Below are 23,298 nucleotides of genomic sequence, written 5' to 3'. Positions count from 1 at the left end.
CTGTGAGAGGAAACCGGAGCACCCGGAGGAAACCCACGCAGACATGGGGAGAACGTTCAAACTCCACACAGTCAGTCGCCTGAGTCGGGAAGTTGTTGGAAGGAATCCCGAGGAACAAGATTTACATGTATTTGGAATGGCAAGGACTGATTAGGGATAGTCAGCATGGCTTTGTGCATATAAGATCATGTCTCACGAAATTGTTTGAGTTTTTGAAGAAGTAACAAAGAGGATTGATGGGGGAAGAGCAGTAGACATGATCTATATGGACTTCAGTAAGATATTCAATAAGGTTCCTCATGGAAGATTGGCTAGCAAGGTTAGATCTCATGGAATACAGGGAGAACTAGCCATTTGGATACAGAACTGGCTCAAAGGCAGAAGACAGAGAGTGGGTGGTGGAGGGTTGTTTTTCAACTGGAGGTCTTGACCAGTGGAATGCCACAAGGATCATTGCTGGGTCCACTGCTTTTTGTCATCTATATAAATGATTTGGATGTGAACATAGGAGGTATAGTTAGTAAGTTTGCAGATGACACCAAAATTGGAGATGTAATAGACAGCGAAGAAGTTTACCTCAGAGTACAACAGGATCTTGATCAGATGAGCCAATGGGCTGAGGAGTGGTGGATGGAGTTTAATTTAGATAAATGCAAAGTGCTGCATTTTGGAAAAGCAAATCACAGCAGGACTTAGATACTTAATGTGGGGTGTGTTGCTGAACAAAGAGTCCTTGGAGTGCAGGTTCATTGTTCCTTGAAAGTAGCAGGTAGATCAGCTAGTGAAGAAGGCATTTGATATGCTTTCCTTTATTGGTCAGAGCTGGTCAAAGTTGAGATGTCATGTTTCAGCTATACAGGACATTAGTTAGGCCACTTTTGGAATAATATGTGGAATTCTATTCTCCTTCCTATCGGAAGGATGTTGTGAAACTTGAAAAGGTTCAGAAAACATTACAAGGATGTTGCTAGGCTTGGAGGATTTGATCTATAGGGACAGGCTGTTTTCACTGGAACATTGGAGGCTGAGGATTGATCTTATGGAGGTTTATAAAATCATAAGGGGCATGAATAAGTTAAATAGACAAGGGCTTTTCCCTGGGGTAGGTGAGTCCAGAACTAGAGGGCTAGGTTTAGGGTGAGAAGGGAAAGATATATAAGGGATTAAGGGGCAACTTTTTCACACAGAAGGTGGTGTGTGTATGGAATGAGCTGCCAGAGGAAGTGGTGGAGGCTGGTACAATTACAACATTTAAAAGGCATTTGGATAGGTATATGAATAGGAAGGGTTTAGAGGAAAATCAACCAAGTGCTGGAAAGTGGGACTAGATTAGGTTAGGATATCTGGTTGGCATGAACAAGTTGGATCGAAGGCTCTGTTTCTGTGCAATACATCTCTAGGATTCTATGTAGATAAGTTGAGTGAGTAGGAAAATAACTTTACAGATAGAGTACAATATATAGAAAATGTGAAATTGATCATTTTGGCAGGAAAAACGGAGAAGGACGGCAGAGTAGGTGAAGATGGATTCTGGATTATGAGGCGAGTTGTGGGCCGTAGTTATCAGGAAAGGTTGAACAAGATGGGCTTCTTTCCACTGGAGTTGAGAAGAGTGAGGGGTGATTTGATATAAGTGGATAAGATCCTGAATTATTGTGATAACGTGGACACGGAATGGATACTTCCTCTTGTGGCTCGGCCAGTACAGGGCCATGGTTTAAAGTTAGGGGTCATCCTTTCAGGACAGAGGAGAGGAGAATCGTTTTCTCACCGACGGTTGTCTATTTTGGAACTCTCTGCCTCAGGTACTGGTGGAAGGGCCATTGAATATCTTTAATGCAGAGACCGATAGATGCTTGTTAGGCAAGGGGATTAAAGGTTCTCCAAATGGGAATGTGAAATTCAAAACACAAACACATCTGTCATGATCTTATTGAATGGTGCAGCAAGCTTGAGAGGCCAAAAGGCCTGTTTTTGCTCTTATTTTGTGTGTCCATATGTAAAAGAAACCTGAAATTATGATGTCACAGCTCCAATTAGATAATATACCATTAGAAATAAAAGAACTTGACTTCGGGAGAAGAATTTTTTTTATCATTCATTCACAAGATATGGGCATCACTGGCTAGGCCAACATTTATTGCCCATCCCTAATTATCCAAAAGGCAGCTCGGAGTCAACCGCATTGCTGTGGATAGAGAGTCAGTCAACCCTCAGCCTCCAATGTTCCAGCGAAAACAGCCCCAGCCTGTTCAGCCTGTCCCTATAGCTCAAATCCTCCAAGCCTAACAACATTCTTGTAAATGTTTTCTGAACCTTTTCAAGTTTCACCACATCCTTCCGATAGGAAGGAGAATAGAATTCCACATATTATTCAAAAAGTGACCTAACCAATGTCCTGTACAGCTGAAACATAACATCTATCCACACCAGCTAAGGACAACAATTTTCTTCCTTAAAGGACATTAGTTACTTAGATGGGTTTTTCTGACAATCAACAATGGTTTCACAATCATCATTAGATGAATGAAAAGACTTGACTTCGACAGTGAAAGAGAAACGAAAATACTTAAAATTGAAGAAAAAGTGAAGAGAAATGGAAAAGAATGGGAAGTGAAAAAGAAAGTGGGTGAAAAACAAAGGAAATGGGAGAATAACAGGAAAAGACATGGGAATAAGAAAGTTTGAAATGTAAAGGGAGATAGAATAATAAAAACTTGAACTCAAACGAGTTAAGGAAATTAAGGAATTGGCCAGGGAAAAGCTTAGAGTAAAGAAAGAAGATCTTGTAGTTTGCAGGATGATTCTGATTTCAATAAGGATTTAAGTTAACTAGAAATCTAAATTTGTTGAAATTGTGTAAGATATCCACCCTAATTTGAAAAGACAGCTGGACAGATGAATTAGCCAAAAGATGCTTGGATCTTGATGTTGCATAATGTTTCAACAAGTATTTAAAGAAAATAGATAAAGGTAACAGAATGATGCTGACATTTACAGTTTGTGTTTAGGGACAAGACTGAGAAGAATAGATTAAAAATGATGTGCAAAAGAGGCAAGGGCGATATGAGAAAAAACTTGTTCACGAGAAAAAACTTGTTCACATAGCAAATAGTTAGGGTATGGAATGTACTATCTGGAAACTGTGATGTTCAAGAGGGCATAGGGAGATTATTTGGATCGAATAATGTGCAAGTTTACACGGTAAAAGTTGGAGATTGGCACTTGATAATGATGTTCATTTAAGAGCCAGTGCAGATACAATGGGCCAAATGGCCTCATTCTGGGTTGTAGTGATTCCATGAAGAGCCAATTGTATTGAGCCCACCGACTAAATGCAAACTTATGTCCAAATAGTTTCACTCCTGATGTTAGCCCATAAACCATCTCAAGATAAAAGACAGAAAGAAGGCATGTTGAATACTACATTCTTGGAGTGCTTCACTGATGGAAAAATGAATGCAGAGTGTAAATATAAACTTAGCAGCAGGAGGTTTACAGTCAAATGTTCGTAATGTTGTAAGGTGTGTTTTTCTGTTTTGCAGTTCAAATATAATTATGGAATCAGGGTGTTATCTAACTGTGTGACAGAATGTAGTACACAAAACTCCAGTGTGGCTTTGTACCTGGTCTAAAAAGTGCCCAGGAAGAAAGAGGTCTATTAGCACTCCATGGAAGTATTGTATAACAACCCAGACAATATTTTAATATGGAACACTTAAAGTATTTAAACTTTATTGGAGGAGAATTCTGTTGTGCATTTCATTCACTCATGCACAAGAATTCTCCTGAGCCCCAGAACTGTAGCTGAAGCCAATCAAGAGCTGACCTGCAATATAAACGTATTCTTAGAGTTATATACTAACACTGTATTTATGTTGCTGTGCAGCTGATTTCACATGTAAAGGACCAGTTATACTCAAAAAGATAATGATCAGCTATCAGATGATGATATAATGGAATGACTGAGGATTTCCTGAGTGCAATGTCATCTCTAATGACGTATTCTGTATAATTAGAACTCAATAAACTGTAACAGGTTTCGCATAACTTTTATCAAAAAGATTCATGTAGCAACTATTTTATAATTCATGAATATCACATAAGCCATATAGCCAGCAGTATTACGAATCCCAGAACGATGTTTATTTTAACCAAAATACAAATAGAAAGTGTTTTGTTATATGTAAATAACTTTTGTTAACATCTAATACGAGGTCAGTAAGCACTGGAACTTGTGGATGTAATGAGGTGGTCAAAATACAAACAAAAATTTTATATATATATATATATATAATATATATCCATGCTATTTCAAACTAATACCGATATAAAAGATCATGTTAATTTAAATGTGAAATAGCAGGAGATTCGGGGCTATGCAAGATGAAAGAAAAACCTCTCAAACTGAAGACAGACAGTCAAGAATAATGGGCTGCTTACAAGTTGGAAAGATGTCACTCGTGGAGTGCCACAATCCTAGGCCCTCAATACTTTACTGTCTATATTAATGACTTGGAGATGAGGTAGAGTGTAATGTATCTGAGTTTGCTAATGATACAAAAATTAACAGAGGAATGTAGATATGTTGAGTGACTGAGCAAATATTTGACAGATGGAGTTTAATCTAGAAAAATGTGAGGTCATTCATTTTGATAGAAAGAATCTAAAGGTAGTTGATTAGTTAAAGGGAGACTGACTCCAAAAAAGTATAGCACATACTTTGAAATATCAGGGAGTTGGCATTGATGCTGTTCTAGCATGACAAAGGAGTTGAGACCTTAGGAAGATCAGCCATGATCTTACTGAATGCCTGGGTTGGCTTGAATGGCCAACTCCTGCTTATATTCAAACTTCCTAGGTGCTATTCAGCTAATGTGTCTTGTAAGTCTTACTGAACTTTATTTATCAGGAAAATGTTAGACTTGTCTGCAGTTCATGCTGAAAAAGCTGAACCACTGTTAAATACTATAGTTTATTTAACAGTTATAAACTAATGAGAAGAAATTCTTAATGACAGTACAGTCTCATTAATAGCATAGTGATCAAAGACTAGGGGGATAATTGAGCTGCATTCTAATTAGAGAGAGCCAACTGATGGAGAATTTAACCTGAGAGTTAACATAATTCAGGCGAGGTCAAGAACCTATGTTTTGGCAACACTTTGTATTGCAAAACAACTGTTCAGCCAAATAAGTTATCTAACTCCCTCTAACAATGATAATAGAACTGAAAAACTATGTGTCATGTAACTAATCAATATTGCTTGGACAAATCAATCCAATCCACTGTGGAACTTACTAATCAATGTTCTTGATGCATGTGCTAGGCTGCATATGGAAAACTTAAGCATCATTCAACTTAAATTCATAATATCCACTTCCGGATTTCACAACTAGTCAGTTCTGAATTAGAAGAATTAATTTGCAAACTCTATCCTGAATATCACGTTACACACAGAGTCCCTCTGAGGAGAGGTTTGGATATAGAATGATCTCTAATGCACATGTTTGTAATTCTATGTTTGAATAGATTACAGTTTTCAGATGTGTGTAATATGGTGTAGGTCAATGACAAACCAACAGGAAATTTAAACCTTCTCAGATTAAGAAAAAGCTTTATGTTTCTTACCAATGTTAGTTTCAAAATGCATTTACAACAGTGCTTTCCAACTGCTTCTGCACATGTGATCTCCTCAATATATTTGCACAGTGTCAGGGTGCTCTGAAAACATTGACATATTTCCAGCTTCTTCTCTATCAACAAAGGAATGCATCAGCTATCCAAATAAATAAAAGCACAATGATTGTGGAACTTTTATCACAAAGGTTAGCAAAGAGATTTGAAAGATCACAAACATGCATTTGATGGCGTATGACCATTCTGCCCATTCAGTTCAGTCCTCAGGAAAGTTAACAGCCCTTTAGGTAACAGCAAAACTTGCATAATACTATTGAGTTTTAGGAATTATTGACTGCATTGATCAGATTTGGAGGTGGGGTATGTTTTAAACTAAAATGGGCTCACATGGGTAGAACATTCTCTTTTGCACTCTATGCAGTAACTTCTGAGCCAAAGAAACACTTCATTCAGAAATCAGAAATTGGAGGTGTATAGTAAAATTAAGAGAAATATCTTATGGAAATGTTGATTGTTAGAATGATTCTTTTCATCTAAGGAATAATAGAAACTGATTCCTTGTCACTTCTAAGAGGAAGAGGGAAATTAAAGAAAGTCCATGTTATTGATCCATTTCTGGAAGCAAACAGGGCTGGGATCAGCTCTTACATTTCCTATGAGCATTGTGAGAAAAAGGACAAAAAAAAAACAATTAAAGGTTAATCAATCAAGTTAGGTTTGGAGATGGAGACGAGCTGCCAAGTGAAACCTCACTCATAGAATCATTGAGTCTTAGAGATGTACAGCACAGGAACAGACCCTTCGGTCCAATTCGACTGTGCCAACCAGATATCCTACTCTAATCTAGACCCATTTGCAGCACTTGGCCAATAGCTCTCTAAACCTTTTCTATTCATTTATCCATCCAGATGCCTTTTAAATGCTGGATTTGTACCAGCCTCCACCATTTCCTTTGGCAGCTTATTCCATACATGCACAACTCTCTGAGTGAAAACGTTGCCTCTTAGGTCCCTTTTAAATTTTTCCCCTCCCATCCCAATCCTACATCCTCTAGTTCTAGACTCCCCCACCCCAGGGAAAAGACCTTGTCTACTTATCCTATCCATGCCCCTCACGATTTCATAAACCTCTATAAGGTCACCCTCAGCCTCTAATGATCCTGGGAAAAAGGTCCAGTCTGTTCAGCCTCTTTCTCTAGCTCAAATCCTCCAATCCTCGCAACATCCTTGTAAATCTTTTCTGAACCCTTTCAAGTTTCACAACATCCTTCCGATTGGAAGAAGACGAAAATTGCATGCAGTATTCCAAAAGTGGCCTAACCAATGTCCTATACAGCTGAAACATGTCCTTCCAACTCCTATACTGAATGCTCTGACCAGCTCTGACCAATAAAGGAAAGCATACCAAATTCCTTCTTCACTATCCGATCTACCTGCTACTTTCAACGAGCTATGAACCTGCACTCCAAGGTCTCTTTGTTCAGCAATACTCCCCTGGAACTTACCATTAAGTGTATACGTCCTGCTGTGATTTTCTTTTCCAAAATGCAGCTAAATTAAACTCCATCTGCCACGCTTCAGCCCATTAGCCCATTTGATCAAGATCCCATTTTACTCTGAGATAACCTTCTTCTCTGTCCACTACACCTCCAATTTTGGTGTAATCTGCAAACCTACTAGCTGTGTTCACATCCAAATCATTTACATAAATTGCAAAACTGTTTTCAGTCAGAACCAAAATCTGACCAGGAAAGAATAAGTCTGGCTATTATCAGGGAGCAACGTGGTATGGTTTATTATATTTCTTTGTTATTCAGTGTAAAGGGTCTGGCAGGGATTCCTGCAGTCTAACAGAAACAGGATGGGTTAATTGGATGAAAAGAGTAAATAAACATAGGGACTACATAGAATTCCAGATATATTGGAGATTTTGCTTACTTCGATAAGCATTTAACTTCTATGGCAGAGCTTCATTTCCAATGCACTGCCCCAATGAGGCATTACAGTTTCATCAAAAAGCCTACTTGTTGACTGTTCGTGAAGCATGGTCAACTTTGATAAAATCAGAGTGAAGATAGTTTCATAAATAAATAGATTATGAAATTCAGTTGAGCTTATAGAAGATAGGAGAAATTACTGCTGGAAATTCCTCAATTTGTGTTGGAATTCAAGTTATTAGACTATGCAAAAATCTTGAGTACAGACATATTTCCAGGTTAGATAGGAGTTCATTTTGCAGAAAGCCACAAGCTGCTTGAAGAAAAGTCAAAAACAGCAAAAACAAAATCTGTGGCAAGTATTCATTTCCAACAGCAATCATGACACAAATGATAGTCAGCTTTTTTCAAAATCACTCGTGAATGTGGCCATCGCTGGCTGGACAACATTTATTGCCCATCCATATTTACTCTTGAGAGGATAGTAGTGAGCTGCCTTCTTGAACCACTGCATTCCACATGCTGTAGACATACCCCCAGTGTCCTTAGGGAGAGAATTCCAGGATTTTGACCCAGCAACTGTGAAGGAACAGCAATATATTTCCAAGTCAGGATGGTGAGGGGCTTGGAGAGGAACTTGCAGGCCAGGGTATTCCCAAATATCTGCTGCCCTTGTCCTGCTAAATGGAAGTCATTGTGGGTTTAGAAGGTGCTATCTGAGGATGTTTGGCGAATTTCTGCAGCACAGCTTATAGATAGTACACACTGCTAATGCTGAATGTCAATGGTGGAGGGAGTGAATGTTTGTGGATTTGGTGCCAATCAAGCAGGCTGTTTTCCCTGGATACTGTCAAGTTTCTTGATTGTTGTTGAAACTTCACCTCAGTGGGGACTGATCAATCACACTCCCGACTTGTGATTTGTAGATGGTGGACAGGTTTTCAGGAGTCAGGAGGTGACTTACTTGCTGCAGTATTCTGAATCTCTGACCTGCTCTTGTTGCTACTTATTGGCGAGCCCAATTGAATTTCTAATCATGATGTTGATAGTGCGGGACTCAGTGATGTAACACCATTTAATGTGAAGGGGCGATGATTATATTGTCTCTTACTGGAGATGGTCATTGTCTGGCATTTGTGTGGCGTGAATGTTACTTGCCACTTGTCAGCCCAAGCCTGGATATTGTTTAGATCTTGTTGCATTTGAACATGGACAGCTTCAGTATCTGAGGAGTTGTATATGATGCTGATCATTGTGTAATAATCAAAGAACATTCTCACTTATGATTTTATGATGGATGGAAGGTCATTGATGAAGCAGTTGAAGACGATTGGATACAGGACACTGCCCTAAGGAAATCCTGTAGGTATGTCCTGGATCTGAGATGAATGACCTTCAACTACACACAACTAACTTCCTATTTGTCAAGTACGACTCCATCTAGTGGACAGCTTTCCCCTGATTCCTATTAGGGTTAGCCAAAGCTCCTTGATGCCACACCCGGTCGAATGTGGCCTTGATGTTAAGGGCTGTGACTCTTATCTTACCTCTGGGATTAGCTCTTTTGTCCACATTTGAACCAAGGCTGTAAAGAGGTCAAGAGTTGAGTGTCCCTGGTGGAACCCAAACTGGGCATCACTGAGCAGGTTATTGCTGAGCCAGTGCTGCTTGAAAGCACTGTTGTTGACACCTTCCATCACTGTACTGATGATTGAGAGTGGGCAGTAATAGGCAGGTTGAATTTGTCCTGTTCTTTGTGTACAGGACATATCTGGGCAATTTTCCACATTGTTAGGTAGATGTCAGTGTTGTAACTGTTGTGGAGCAGCTTAGCTAGGAGAATGGCAAATTCTGCGCTATCATTCTTCAGAATTGCTGCTGGAATCTTAACAGGGCCTATAGCCTTTGCAGTATCTAGTCCCTCCAACCATTTCTTGATATCGCATGAAGTGAGTTGAATTGCCTGAAGATAGGCATCCGCGAAGTTGGGGACCACTGGAGGAGGCCAAAAATGACTATTACTGGAGAACACAGTTGAGCAAGACTATCTAGATAAGTGATCACAGTGGACAGCATGAAGAAAGAACTCCAACTAAATTAAATGAAGACATAAATGAATTTGAAACATTTGGGAAGTAAGGAAACTTTTGAGCTTACATTTAAAGCCTGGACCTCAAAAACACCCAAGGGTGGTTACTGATGTTTTAGTATGGTTCAAAATATCATTATGCTATGAACTGTTCTGAAGAGTATAATAATTTAAACTAAACATGAAATGGAAGAAGATGGAGATATGGATCAAAAAGAGGTCAATGTATTATCATAAAAACTCTAAGATCAGTGATGAATGTGGAACATCTGTGAAATTGCTATATAAACAATGGGAATACTATTCTGTTCTGTTAATAGAGCATAACCTCGCCACCACAGAAATGAAAAAAGTCTTACTGATATCAGGGGACAAAGATTTAAGTAACAATTGCATTAAAATGACTTGCCAATTGACAATTTGCCCATCCACCCTCCAAAAAGTTTAAAATTTAATGCAGGAATAAGTATGAACAATACAATAAGCATATGTAAGTGATAAGTAAGAGCAATGAGATTTACAAGAAATAGTGAAGGACACTGTTACAGCCGACTATAAGTCTGCCCTTAGCCACTACTTCAGCAAAATCCCTTGTTATGGATTTAAAGATATGGGAAAAAGAAGACCAGAACATTCTTATTTTAGGTTTGTAAATTTGGTAAACACATTTAGTCAGTCAACAATCATGCAAAGTAAAGATAAAAAATTAATTATGGATGTGATAGTAGAAAAGTGGAAAGCTGGACTTGGTCCTCTGTAAAAATTCTGCACTTATAATAGGGAGAATTTGCTAATAATTCATTTAGATATATGCGTGCAAGCATGATCATAATAGTCATCAGATTATATTAGCTTAATTACAGTGTGGAAACCGTCCTTCGGCCCAAAAAGTCCACACCGACCCTTCGAAAAGCAACCCACCCAGACCCATTCCCTTACATTTACCCCTTCATCTAACACTATGGGCAATTTAGCATGGCCAATTCACCTAACCTGCACATTTTTGGACTGCGGGAGGAAACCGGAGCACCCAGAGGAAACCCATGCAGACATGGGGAGAATGTGCAAACTCCACACGGACAGTTGTTTGAGGCGGAGAATTGAATCCGGGTCTCTGGCGCTGTGAGGCAGCAGTGCTAACCACCGTGCCACCGTGTTGCCCAAAATTAGAGCCCATTGCCATGCCATTGCTTTTCCGCAAAGCCATGACTCAGACTTAGTAAGGCAGCTGAAAGCCCTTTTAGCAACAGGGTATATGATAGGTACCACACAATAATAGAAAAGCATGCTTTAAAAACATGGCGATCAACCAAACTGTAAATGATCATCTGGACCAGCAAGAGTTGTCATACCATGAATTGACTGCACATAGTAAGAGGATATAATCCACATGAGTTTGCAATAGAAATCCTGAAGTTCCACCAGTAAAAAATGTTTGAGAAGAGACAGGCCCACAATACATTTGTATTGTTTGAAACATTTAAATGGACTGAATGCAGACAGAATGCCTTTCAGTAAAATCAAAGTCTTGAAAGAATTTGGCAAGTCTTATGGCATATTGCAAGGCTTTTGGAAGCAAGTTTCAATCAAGGAAACATTGTTTATTACAAAAGAGTAGTAAAGATGGAAAAATAATTATTGCATAGCACAGGAATCAGACGGTTCAGTAATGCCCTTCAGAATTGTTGGGTATTGCTTATAGTCCCACAACCCCGCACCGCCCGTTTCTACCTCCTGCCCAAAATCCACAAACCTGCCTGCCCCGGCCGACCCATTGTCTCAGCCTGCTCCTGCCCCACCGAACTCATCTCCCAATACCTCGACACGGTCCTGTCCCCTTTAGTCCAAGAACTCCCCACCTACGTTCGGGACACCACCCACGCCCTCCACCTCCTCCAGGATTTTCGCTTCCCCGGTCCCCAACGCCTTATTTTCACTAGGGACATCCAGTCCCTGTACACCTCCATCCTCCATCACGAAGGACTCAAAGCTTCTTCCTTTCCCGCCGCACCAACCAGTACCCTTCCACTGACACCCTCCTTCGACTGACTGAACTGGTCCTCACCCTGAATAACTTCTCTTTTCAATCCTCCCACTTCCTCCAAACTAAAGGAGTTGCCATGGGCACCCGCATGGGCCCCAGCTATGCCTGCCTCTTCGTAGGATATGTGGAACAGTCCATCTTCCGCAACTACACTGGCACCAACCCCCACCTTTTCCCCCGCTACATCGATGACTGTATCGGCGCTGCCTCGTGCTCCCACGAGGAGGTTGAACAGTTCACCAACTTTACTAACACCTTCCATCCCGACCTGAAATTCACCTGGACTGTCTCAGACTCCTCCCTCCCCTTCCTCGACCTTTCCATCTCTATCTCGGGCGACCGACTCAACACAGACATCTATTATAAACCGACTGACTCCCACAGCTACCTGGACTACACCTCCTCCCACCCTGCCCCCTGCAAAAACTCCATCCCATATTCCCAATTCCTTCGTCTCCGCCGCATCTGCTCCCAGGAGGACCAGTTCCAACACCGCACAGCCCAGATGGCCTCCTTCTTCAAGGACCGCAGATTCCCCCCTGACGTGATCGATGATGCCCTCCACCGCATCTCCTCCACTTCCCGCTCCTCCGCCCTTGAGCCCCACTCCTCCAACCGCCACCAAGACAGAACCCCACTGGTTCTCACCTACCACCCCACCAACCTCCGCATACAACGTATCATCCGCCGTCATTTCCGCCACCTCCAAACGGACCCCACCACCAGGGATATATTTCCCTCCCCTCCCCTATCAGCGTTCCGCAAGGACCACTCCCTTCGTGACTCCCTCGTCAGATCCACACCCCCCACCAACCCAACCTCCACCCCCGGCACCTTCCCCTGCAACCGCAGGAAATGTAAAACTTGCGCCCACACCTCCACACTCACTTCCCTCCAAGGCCCCAAGGGATCCTTCCATATCCGCCACAAGTTCACCTGTACCTCCACACACATCATCTATTGCATCCGCTGCACCCGATGTGGCCTCCTCTATATTGGGGAGACAGGCCGCTTACTAGCGGAACGCTTCAGAGAACACCTCTGGGCCGCCCGGACCAACCAACCCAACCACCCCGTGGCTCAACACTTTAACTCTCCCTCCCACTCCACCGAGGACAGGCAGGTCCTTGGACTCCTCCACCGGCAGAACATAACAACACGACGGCTGGAGGAGGAGCACCTCATCTTCTGCCTGGGAACCCTCCAACCACAAGGTATGAATTCAGATTTCTCCAGTTTCCTCATTTCCCCTCCCCCCCACCTTGTCTCAGTCGGTTCCCTCAACTCAGCACCGCCCTCCTAACCTGCAATCTCCTTCCTGACCTCTCCGCCCCCACCCCACTCCGGCCTATCACCCTCACCTTGACCTCCTTCCACCTATCCCACCTCCATCGCCCCTCCTCCAAGTCCCTCCTCCCTACCTTTTATCTTAGCCTGCTTGGCTACTCTCTCTCATTCCTGATGAAGGGCTTATGCTCGAAACGTCGAATTCCCTATTCCTGAGATGCTGCCTAAGCTGCTGTGCTTTAACCAGCAACACATTTTCAGGGGTATTGCTTATAATCTTGCAGATTCTAAAATTCTACAGAAAATAACAAGGAACCAGGAATCTCTCATGAGAGGAAAGCAAAATTAATGAAGAAAGTGAAATTTAATTACAAATATTAATGTGTACTTCCACATGCCTTATATAAAATTAAGCAACTTAATAATTCGCATCTGGCCTAATTTTGCTAAAGTGTTTTCAGTCTGTCTATTGAAAAATTTCAACTTCAATGAAAATCAAATTTTGGAGAAGTATTGAAAGGGTGACTGATCTAATTCTTTATACTATTGTCAAATTATCCCTCCCTCCAATGGTGGGAATATCATTAAGGGTTACTGTTTTTGTGCCACAGGTTATAACATAATATGATTAAACATTAGGTTTTGGGGCACATTCCTGGTCAGCAGATGCTTGAACCATTTACTGGTGTGACCTAAAGTAATATTTAGGGAGAGCCAAATTTGTAGCAACTACGCTTTTAGTTTTGAATCCTGACATTATATTTGCTTTTGTCATCTATTAATCACATCCCCATGTTGACACTTGATCTCATCTCATGATCAGAAACTAGTGAATCTGTCAAGTGTACAGAAAACTTCAACCTTCATTTTTCTTGCCTGGAGTTTTGGAGGCTGAGGGGTGACCTGATAGAGGTTTATCAAATTATGAGGGGCATGGATAGGGTGAATAGCCAAGGCCTTTTCCCCAGGGTAAGTGAGTCCAAAACTTGATGGCATAAGTTAAAGGTGAAAAGGGAAGAAATAAAAAGGACCTGAGGGATAACCTTTTCACGCAGAGGGTAGTGCATATATGGAACGAGTTGCCAGAAGAATATTTAAAAGGCATTTGGATGGGTATATGAATAGGAAGGGTTTAGAGGGATTTGGGCCAAACTATGGCAAATGGGCCGAGGTCAGATTGGGATGTCTGGCTAGTGCGGACGAGATGGACTGAAAGGTATGTTTCCATGCTATATAACTCTATGACTTTATATCTTTAAACATAAAGATATAACAAAAATAAAAAAAATGCTAACAATGCAATCATGCAGAGGTAAAATATTTGATTTGATGTATTACAGTTGTTTTGGAATTAATAAGCTGAATGGATAAATGAGAAACTTAGATATGGTACACTTGGATTTTCATAAGACATTTAATATGGTGTTGCACCAAAGATTACCACATAAGAGTTCTTGAGTAGGGAGTAATCCACTACCATGGCTAGAGGACTGTCGGGCAAATAGAAAGCAGTAGGGAAAAATGGGAAATTTTCTGGTTTGTAAATTGTAACTAGTGGGATCAGTGCTTGTAATTAGTAACTACAAGGATCTGTGCTGGGGTGTCAACTATTTACAACCAATATTGAAAATCTGGATGATGGGATGGAATATATATGGTTACTAATTTATGGCACAAATATAGATGGGAAAGTAAGTGTAAAGAGGACATAAGGAGTTTGCAAAGGGATATGGACAATATAATGGATGAGCAAAAAAAAAGATGCAGTATAATATGGGACAACGTAAACTTGCGTCCTTTGGCTGGAAGAATACAAAAGTGTATTATTTAAAAATGCAGGTACAGTAATTGAGTGAGAAATCAAATTAAATGTTGACATTTATTGCAAGGGAAATCGAGTTAAAAATTTAGTGAACTTTTGTTGTTATGCAAGAATGAAGAACATTTCACACCTCAACCATGTAAATGTGTGGATCCCTTAACTTTAATTAGAAAACTTGATATTTAAAACCTAATCCTCGAGCTTATTTACTGTTCTCTTGGATGATATATAAAGGTGCTTAGCCTCATGGATTGGGAAAGATGATTGGAATTTAGAAAGATCATGAATAAAAAGTGGAAAAATTAAACCTTTATGAATTTAACAGTGAATTAAAATAACTGATTTGCCAAAAACAAATACCTTTTATAGAATGGAAATTGAGAACTATTCCGTGAACATCACAGCAATGGTGATTACAGTAATAAATATTTCATGGCACTAATCAGCTTTGAAAAAAAATTGCATGGTTAGTAATATTTGCTGCTTCATTTAATTTCAGAATAGAACTTCATCAAAATTAATACAATGTAGTGTTACTTTTTAATGGAAGATATCATTTAACAATGGGGTTGGGAGCACAGAAACAGGACATTTCCAGGCTCTGCAAACCTTATCAAGAAAAAGTCATCCAGCAGGTCAGATCTTATTTCAGGGTGCTGGGGTTCCTTGGATGCTGGCTGGATACCCCAGAATGAGTGAAGGTTGCTGGCAACAGAAATGGACCTGTCTCTCTGAACCACCTCAATAAAATAATGAAAGCGAGAATTATTTTGGCCCTCATCTTTTACTCTTCTTCCAGCCACTCACGTGCTTTCATTCCCCATTCATGCTAACAGCATCCTCCTTTACTAATGTTATGGCACTTCATACTTATGACCCCCCAAACAACAAACCTTCCAAGGCCATCTATCTCTCCTATACTGCCTGTGCCTATATAGCCACCCCATGGCCTCCTACCTTCTTCACCCTCCAATGCCTGACTAGCCACCCCAGTACCCTTTGTAGTCCTTATACTAACCTACAGTCGAATACTCACCAACTTGGTTCTTTATAGCCCCTATGATAACCTCTATGACCTCTATGCAAACTTAGTGTCAACACATGTCCCCACCTATCACCCTTTGCCTTTCCACTCAAAATGCACAAACCTTAGAAGCCAAGCTGGCATAAAATAAAGTTATGTATCAATTGATGACTTTACTATGTGAAATAATTACACAGAGGCTGGTATCCCATCACCAAGTCACCCTTTATTTACGTGTGCACAGTAGATGGGCTCTGACCAGCTAGCTCTGAGACAGTCCCAAAAATAAGGAGACTCTCTGAATCTCCTATTTATATCTGTCAGCCAGGACTCCCTGATTGGCCCGGGTTGACAACTCAATCAAGGACATCATAATCAATGAGATCCATCTGGCCCTCATTCTGATTATTACACTGTGTAAATGGGAAAAAAAATTAATTGTTAAAAAAACTCTATACTTTGAAATCCCTTAAAACAAGAAGGAGGCCATCTGGTGTGTTCTGTGGTGGAACTGGTCCTCCTGGGAGTAGAGTAAAGAGTGAGGTCTGCAGATGCTGGAGATCAGAGCTGAAAATGTGTTGCTGGTTAAAGCACAACAGGTCAGGCAGCATCCAAGGAACAGGAAATTCGACGTTTCGGGCCAGAGCCCTTCATCAGGATTCCTGATGAAGGGCTCTGGCCCGAAACGTCGAATTTCCTGTTCTTTAGATGCTGCCTGACCTGCTGTGCTTTAACCAGCAACACATTTTCAGCTCCTGGGAGTAGATACAGTGAGGGCTGATAAATTGGGAATACAGGATAACATTTTTGTAGGAGATAGGGTGGGAGAAGATGTAATCCAGGTAGCTGTGGGAGTCGATGAGTTTGTAAAAAAATGTTGGTGTTGAGTCAGTCATCTTTGATGGAGATGGAGAGGTCTAGGAAGGGGAGGGAGGTGTCAGAAATGGTCCATGTGAATTTAAGGTCGGGTTGGAATGTGTTGGTGATATTGATGAACTGCTCAACCTCTTCATAGGAGCACGAGGTGGTGCCGATGCAGTCATCAATGTAGCAAAGGAAAAGGTGGAGCGTGATGCCAGTGTAACTACATAACCTCCATCCCCTTCCTAGACCTCTCCATTTCCATCAATGATGACTGACTCACACCAACATTTTTTACAAACCCACTGACTCCCACAGCTAACTGGATTACACCTCCTCCCACCTTACCTCCTGCAAAAATGCTATCCTGTATTCCTAATTCCTCCTCCTCCACTGTATCTGCTCCCAGGAGGACCAGTTCTACCACAGAACACATCAGATGGCCTCCTTCTTTAAAGACTGTAATATCCCCTCCCATGTGGTTGAAGATGCCCTCCAACGCATCTCATCCACGTCTCACAACTCTGCTCTCAAACCCCACCCCTCCAACCGCAACAAGGACAGAAACCCGCCTGTCCTCACCTTCCACCTCACCATCCTCTGCATAATCCACTTCATCCACCAACATTTCCTCCACATACAAATGGATCCCACCACCAGAGATATATTTCCCTCCCCAACCCTGTCCATTCCACTTTCCGCAAAGACCATTCCCTCCGTGACTACCTGGTCAGGTCTACATCCCCAACTACCCACCCTCCCATCCTGGCACCTTCCCCTGCCACCGCAGGAATTGCAAAACCTGCGGCCACACCACCCCTCACAGTGGCACAGTAGCTCAGTGGTTAGTATTGCTGCCTCGCAGCACCAGGGTCCCAGGTTTGATTCCAGCCTCGAGTGATTGTCTGTGTGGAGTTTGCACATTCTCCCTGTGTCTGCATGGATTTTCTCCGGGTGCTCAGGTTTCCTCCCACAGTCCAAAGATGTGCAGGTCAAGTGAATTGGCCATGCTAAATTGCCCCATAGTATTAGGTCAGTTAGTCAGAAGGAAATGGGTTTAGGTGGGTTACTCTTCAGAGGGTCAGTGTGGACTGGTTGGGCCAAAGGACCTGTTTCCACACTGTAGGGAATCCAATCTAATCTCTCAGAAGGCCCCAAAGGAGCCTTCCACATTCATCAAAGTTTACCTGCACTTACACAAATGTCATTTATTGCATCCGTTGCTCCCAATGTGGTCTCCTTTGCATTGGGGAGACTGGCACCTCCTCGCAGAGCGCTTCAGGGAATATCTCCGTGACACCGCACCAATCAACCCCATCGCACCATGGCCAAGCATTTCAACTCCCCCTCCCACTCTGCCGAGGACATGCAGGTCCTGGGCCTCCTCCACCGCCAGTCCCTCACCAACCGATGCCTGGAGGAAGAACGCCTCATCTTCTGCCTCGGAGCACTTCAACCCCAGGGCATCAATGTAGACTTCACCAGTTTCCTCGTTTCCCCTCCCCCTACCTTACTCCAGTTCCAAACTTCCAGTTCAGCACCATCCTCATGAGCTGTCCCACCTATCAATCTTCCTTCTCACCTATCCACTCTACCCTCCTCTCCGACCTATCACCTTTACCCCTTCCTCCATACACCTATTGCACTCCCAGCTACCTTCTCCCCAGCCCTACCCCCTCCCACCCATCTCTCCACCCTTGAGGCTTCCAACCTCATTCCTGATGAAGGGCTCCTGCCCGAAATGGCGATTTCCCTGCTCCTCGGGTGCTGCCTGACCTGCTGTGCATTTCCAGCACCACTCTAATCTTGACTCTAATCTCCAACATCTGTAGTCTTCACTTTTGCTTGGAAAAAAGTGTTGACTATTTCTTCAAAAAGAGACTCAGTGTGCTCCTGAAAGAACCAAGCTGAGGTAGGTGGTGATTTTGGGAAACCAACTCACTGTATAGCAAGTATAGCTGGAGATTACCACTTAATTAAAAGTAATCTTCCATATTTATAGCTCATATCAGCAAACACAAAGAAAATTATTCTCTGGAATGAGAACAGTGCAAAGGGAGATTTAGCTAAAGTGGGCCCATTAAAAAGGAATTCTTGCACTACATGTGAACCAAGGACTGAATCCTCCACATTTATGCTATATCTGCAATGTAGCCTGGCAGTAATGTGAAAGAATGTTATACTCAGTTACTCTCTTTATACAACTTCTTTTCTGAACTCTAACCTTTGTGGAAATTTTCTGAGTTTTCAATTTTGTTAGTGATTGTTCAATTAGTAAATTGCTTACCACATGACAAAAGGCAATAAAGGCAACCTTCAGGCTGTACTGTGATGCATTTCTATAGCATGTTGACCGAGCAACAAATATAATAGCATTTTATTTCGGGTTCAGTTCCTTCCAGACGTATCAAATGGTAATGAATACCTGATGTGATGTCTTTGAAAATATGGTCATCCATATAACTATTTGCATAATCTAGAAGATATAGCTTGAATTTTTACCTCACTCATCAAGAATTGGGATCTTCAGAAAAGTGTGAGTACAAAGATTTTTCCCACACGCTGTTTTACCTCACTTCATATGTTGGATATCTGATTGAAGACTTCACTGCCAGTAATGGGGGAGTTAATTGATGAAGGCTGAAGGAGAAGACAGATACACATTGGGAGATAAGGCGTGGAAATTCTAGGAGGTTTGGTGTGAGGCACTGATTTGGCATTGGGTATGGTTTGGGAAGAGGGCACAACTGTATCTACCTGAGAAAGTGGAAATAAATGGGCAAAGGGAAAATGGGGTCAATTGGAGAAACCTGAGCTTGCTTTCTGTGTAGAGAAGTGGAGTTCAATCCTGGTGAATGTACTAGATTTGGAAAGTCAATCCAAGATGGGAAAGTAGGTTCAATGGAATGATGTGCTGATTGGGAGCATCAAAAGCTTAAATGGCTGAGGATAGGAGAGAAGGATCAGAGGACTTGGGAGTGATTGAAGGTGGTGTTGGAAGTCCTGGGTTGATACAGTGTGGGAGTTCCATGGAGATGGAGGTCTTGCAGTAATAGTAGAGGCTTTGTGGGAGCAGGAAGTAGGGGTTGGATGAGAGTCCTCATTGGGAAGAGTGGGCTCCAAACCCAAAGTTGGGGTGGAGGAGAGGATGGTAGCATATCTAATCATGGAGGCACACTTGACCTAGAAGATACATAAAAATGCAATTCTCTCTTTGATCCTAAGCCATTGTCTGGATTTCAAGATCTTGATAAAATTGGAAAGTTAAAAAATAACAAGGCTCATAGCCTCATTACAGTTTTTAAAGCATCAGCATGTAGGCACAGGGAGGAACATGCAGCAGTGCAGGAAAAAGATTAATGACCTTCTACACCCCACAAGTGTAAGCGCCACCATCTTTTCTCTGCTACCTCATACGCACTCTAATTCTGCTGCTGCAATCACCTTCCATCAAGGTTAATGATCTACCACTCTGATTGTTTCAGCAACATCTTCCATGAATGATCCTCACCCATCTATTCCCACAAAGGGCCATTCTCAAGGACAGCTATGGATGGGAAATAAATGCTGGCCAGCCAGCGATGCCCCCATCCCATGAGTGAATAAACAAAACAATACCCACCTCCTTGGAACAGTCATTCACTCATCCACCTCTCCCCTCAGTTAAAATAGAAATGGATGATTTAGAGTTAGCAAGGTCAGATTTTTGTTTGATTTTTCAAGATTTTGCACGCAATGTTAACCACTGGATCCAAACCTACGGTGTATCTTCTAAAAAAAACCTTCAGTTTCAGAAAATATACTAATGATAAACCTGAATCAAAATCAGTCTCTTATTATGATCAGATCCTAGGTTGTACCTGTTATAGCATGGTGTGAGAATGCCTCCACATAGGTAAGATAATTATGCGGACAGTGTTTCTTTAACCATTTACAAACATCTTGCTGGGTCCACAGTACCACAGGTTTAGTGTGTCTTGTAAACGTAGGACTTGTGTGAAAACTACAGTATCCATCATTGGTTCCGATCTGTAAAATAAAACAAAATGCACTAAATTATTCCAGATAAATTATCCTACTGCTTAAAGTATCCTACATAAATGAAGTAAATATTCTATGATCTCACTCAAAGCAGAGCCTTGCTTGGCAGATTTATGGGGGTGTACTGAGATTAAAGGTCTGCACTTAGAGTGAATACAATCTTAGAGTGAATACAATCAGGGACATCAAAAATCATGCAGAGTTGGTTTGCTCCCTATGCCTCACGTTTCCACTCACTACCATCCTGTTGGTGATAATGCTGAGTCAATTCCTGCCCTTTTGCTATATGGCAGGGAAAATGTAAAAACATAGGAGAAAATCACATTCAATATTAAAATACTGCAGCAGACTAATGGAGTTAGATTGCATGTTGATTACACCCATCATTTATACATGAGTTTTTTGACCTTCAGAGATTAAAATAAAAGCTTTGGTTAATAATTTTTCTTTAGCAATATCCATTTTAATATACATTATCCTGTTAATGAAAATTGAAACATTAAATCAAACTTCATATTTTCAACACCCATCTTCATATTATGGTGATACAACCCTTTTGATAATTCAAACCACTTGGTGCTCCAAGCTGTTACAGAAACTCACCCAATAATCTTCCTCCACATTTTCTTAGTACAATGTAAATAAGTCCCTTGTTCTATTATATTTCCTTACTAAGTGCATTAGTTATGCTGTAAAGCAATGCTAGGGGCAACCTTTGTGACAGGTAAAACACACACATTATACATGGACTTATCAAGTAATTTGCCAAAATTGAATGGAAAAGTCTCCACTGTCACAGGTTTAGTTTGAAAGAACATAGTAATCTATTTTTATTTTAATATTTTAACAAAGTATAGTACTCACAAACGCTTGTCTGTGTAAAGACCATTGCACATTTTTTAGGCAAATTATCAGTGAAGATAGCCAAGCTATCTTGTTATAAGCCAGGAAGTGCTGGAGAAACTCGACAGGTGTGGCAGCATTGGTAGAGAGAGAGAGAGAGAGAGAAACAGAGCATTAAATTTGGTTGAGTGTCAATTTTGAGTAGTTTCATGGAAAGTTTTTCCCTGCGTGCTCTAGTGAATTTTTTTACACAATTTTACAGTGCTCAACTCATTAGTATGCACCATACCTCCACAGAGCTGCATGTGTTATCATTTAGTCACCAGCGGCAACAGTGTTCTCCTCTGCTGAGACCTTCTGTGTTTTCTGTCATTGGTAGCATATCTAATTCTCATATGTGCACCAGCTCAAATGCTACAAGACAGGAATTGGGCTTCATAGTTCCTGAGTGTGAAGACCTAGACAGGAGATGGCCAGCTGAGGAAAACTGGCACATCAGTTTACCAACAAGGATTTGGAGGTACTGGTGAACAGGGGAGCTGTCCACTTTCCTCAGCACGGTTAGAGAAGATCACAGCAACAGGTCATGTCAGCCTGGTCCTAAGTTGCCACCTGGGTCACTGTGGTATCCATGATCTGGAGGAATACAGTACGTAGCAGTGCAGGGAAAAGGTTAATGCCCTTCTGCACTCCTCAAGGGTTCATGCCACCATCTCCTCTCTGCTACCACACACTCTAATTCTGCCACTGCCACTACCTCATACCAAGGCTTATGATCTATCACTCCTAGTGTTGCGTGCAAAACATCTTTCTTTCATGGTTCTCATCTATCTATTCCCTGAAACTATTAGCCTTCCTGCCCTCTACATTTCCTAATCACTCACTCAGGCCACTACAGCAGCATTCCCTCTAATTTTCTTTCCAGCTGCAAGGGCCTCTGAGGTTTGTGCTCAGCATCAGTATCTGGAACCAGAAGTCAATGCCATGATCAGTATATCAACACCAATCTGCCCTGCATCTGCACCAATACCAACAGCAATGTCAGTCACTCGCACCTCACTTGATTCTGTCCATGTCTCATTCCAAATGAGAACAATACACAATAGGGCAGAGAGGACAAAAATGGGTTTTGTGGAGCCTGACATTCATCTGCTCACTCTCCAGAAGGGTCAGAATCCTTGCCTTATGGGGAGAAGACATTGAGCATTCATGTGGTGATGCTAAGACCACCGTATCTCAGCAAGCAAGTAAGATTCATTGCTAAGTGCTGTGATTCTCGCTCATTACCACTCCTGTGAACATGCCCAAGCTTCTACCCCTATTTTGTGATTCATTCTCTCTTTGTTTCCTACAGGCACAACTGATATCCACACAAGGCTTCTTCCTTTGTTAAAATGCACAAACTGATACGGGAACAGCAAACAGATTTGTGAGACATGCGGTAAACTGGACCAAAGATGGGAGGAATCCACCAATGCGACTTCTATATATTAGTTCCTGTGTATCTGTGTCTGGCTTTTTCCATGGACAGGCTGGAGCTACCAAGAGAGCCTGGGCCTGTAGAACACATAGCAGACAACACGTAGTCTGTCAATGATGTACGCAGACCTGCCTTCCATTACTTTAGCCAGTTAATAGAGGGGTGCAAAAGCTTGATCTCACTCTAGATGCCCCTTCCTCACAAAGAGACAGGGTAGTACCAGTAAGTGCC

At 41.7% G+C, this 23,298-nt stretch overlaps 1 protein-coding gene across 1 annotated transcript in view; it reads right to left on the bottom strand.

Moving 5' to 3' along the window:
• The window catches only part of LOC132822663 (sterile alpha motif domain-containing protein 10-like), a 107,781-nt gene that overhangs the window by 39,500 nt on the left and 44,983 nt on the right, over positions 1–23,298 (bottom strand). Inside the window, exon 3 of the mRNA XM_060835912.1 lies at positions 20,564–20,732. Within this exon, the coding sequence (XP_060691895.1) occupies positions 20,564–20,732 (169 nt within the window). The remainder of the gene's footprint in view (positions 1–20,563; positions 20,733–23,298) is intronic.

Source organism: Hemiscyllium ocellatum, chromosome 15, assembly GCF_020745735.1.
Source record: "Hemiscyllium ocellatum isolate sHemOce1 chromosome 15, sHemOce1.pat.X.cur, whole genome shotgun sequence".
In the NCBI taxonomy this organism is placed as follows: domain Eukaryota; kingdom Metazoa; phylum Chordata; class Chondrichthyes; order Orectolobiformes; family Hemiscylliidae; genus Hemiscyllium; species Hemiscyllium ocellatum.
Note: the sequence above shows the minus strand (reverse complement) of the source record. Positions and strands in the feature narration are given on the sequence as shown.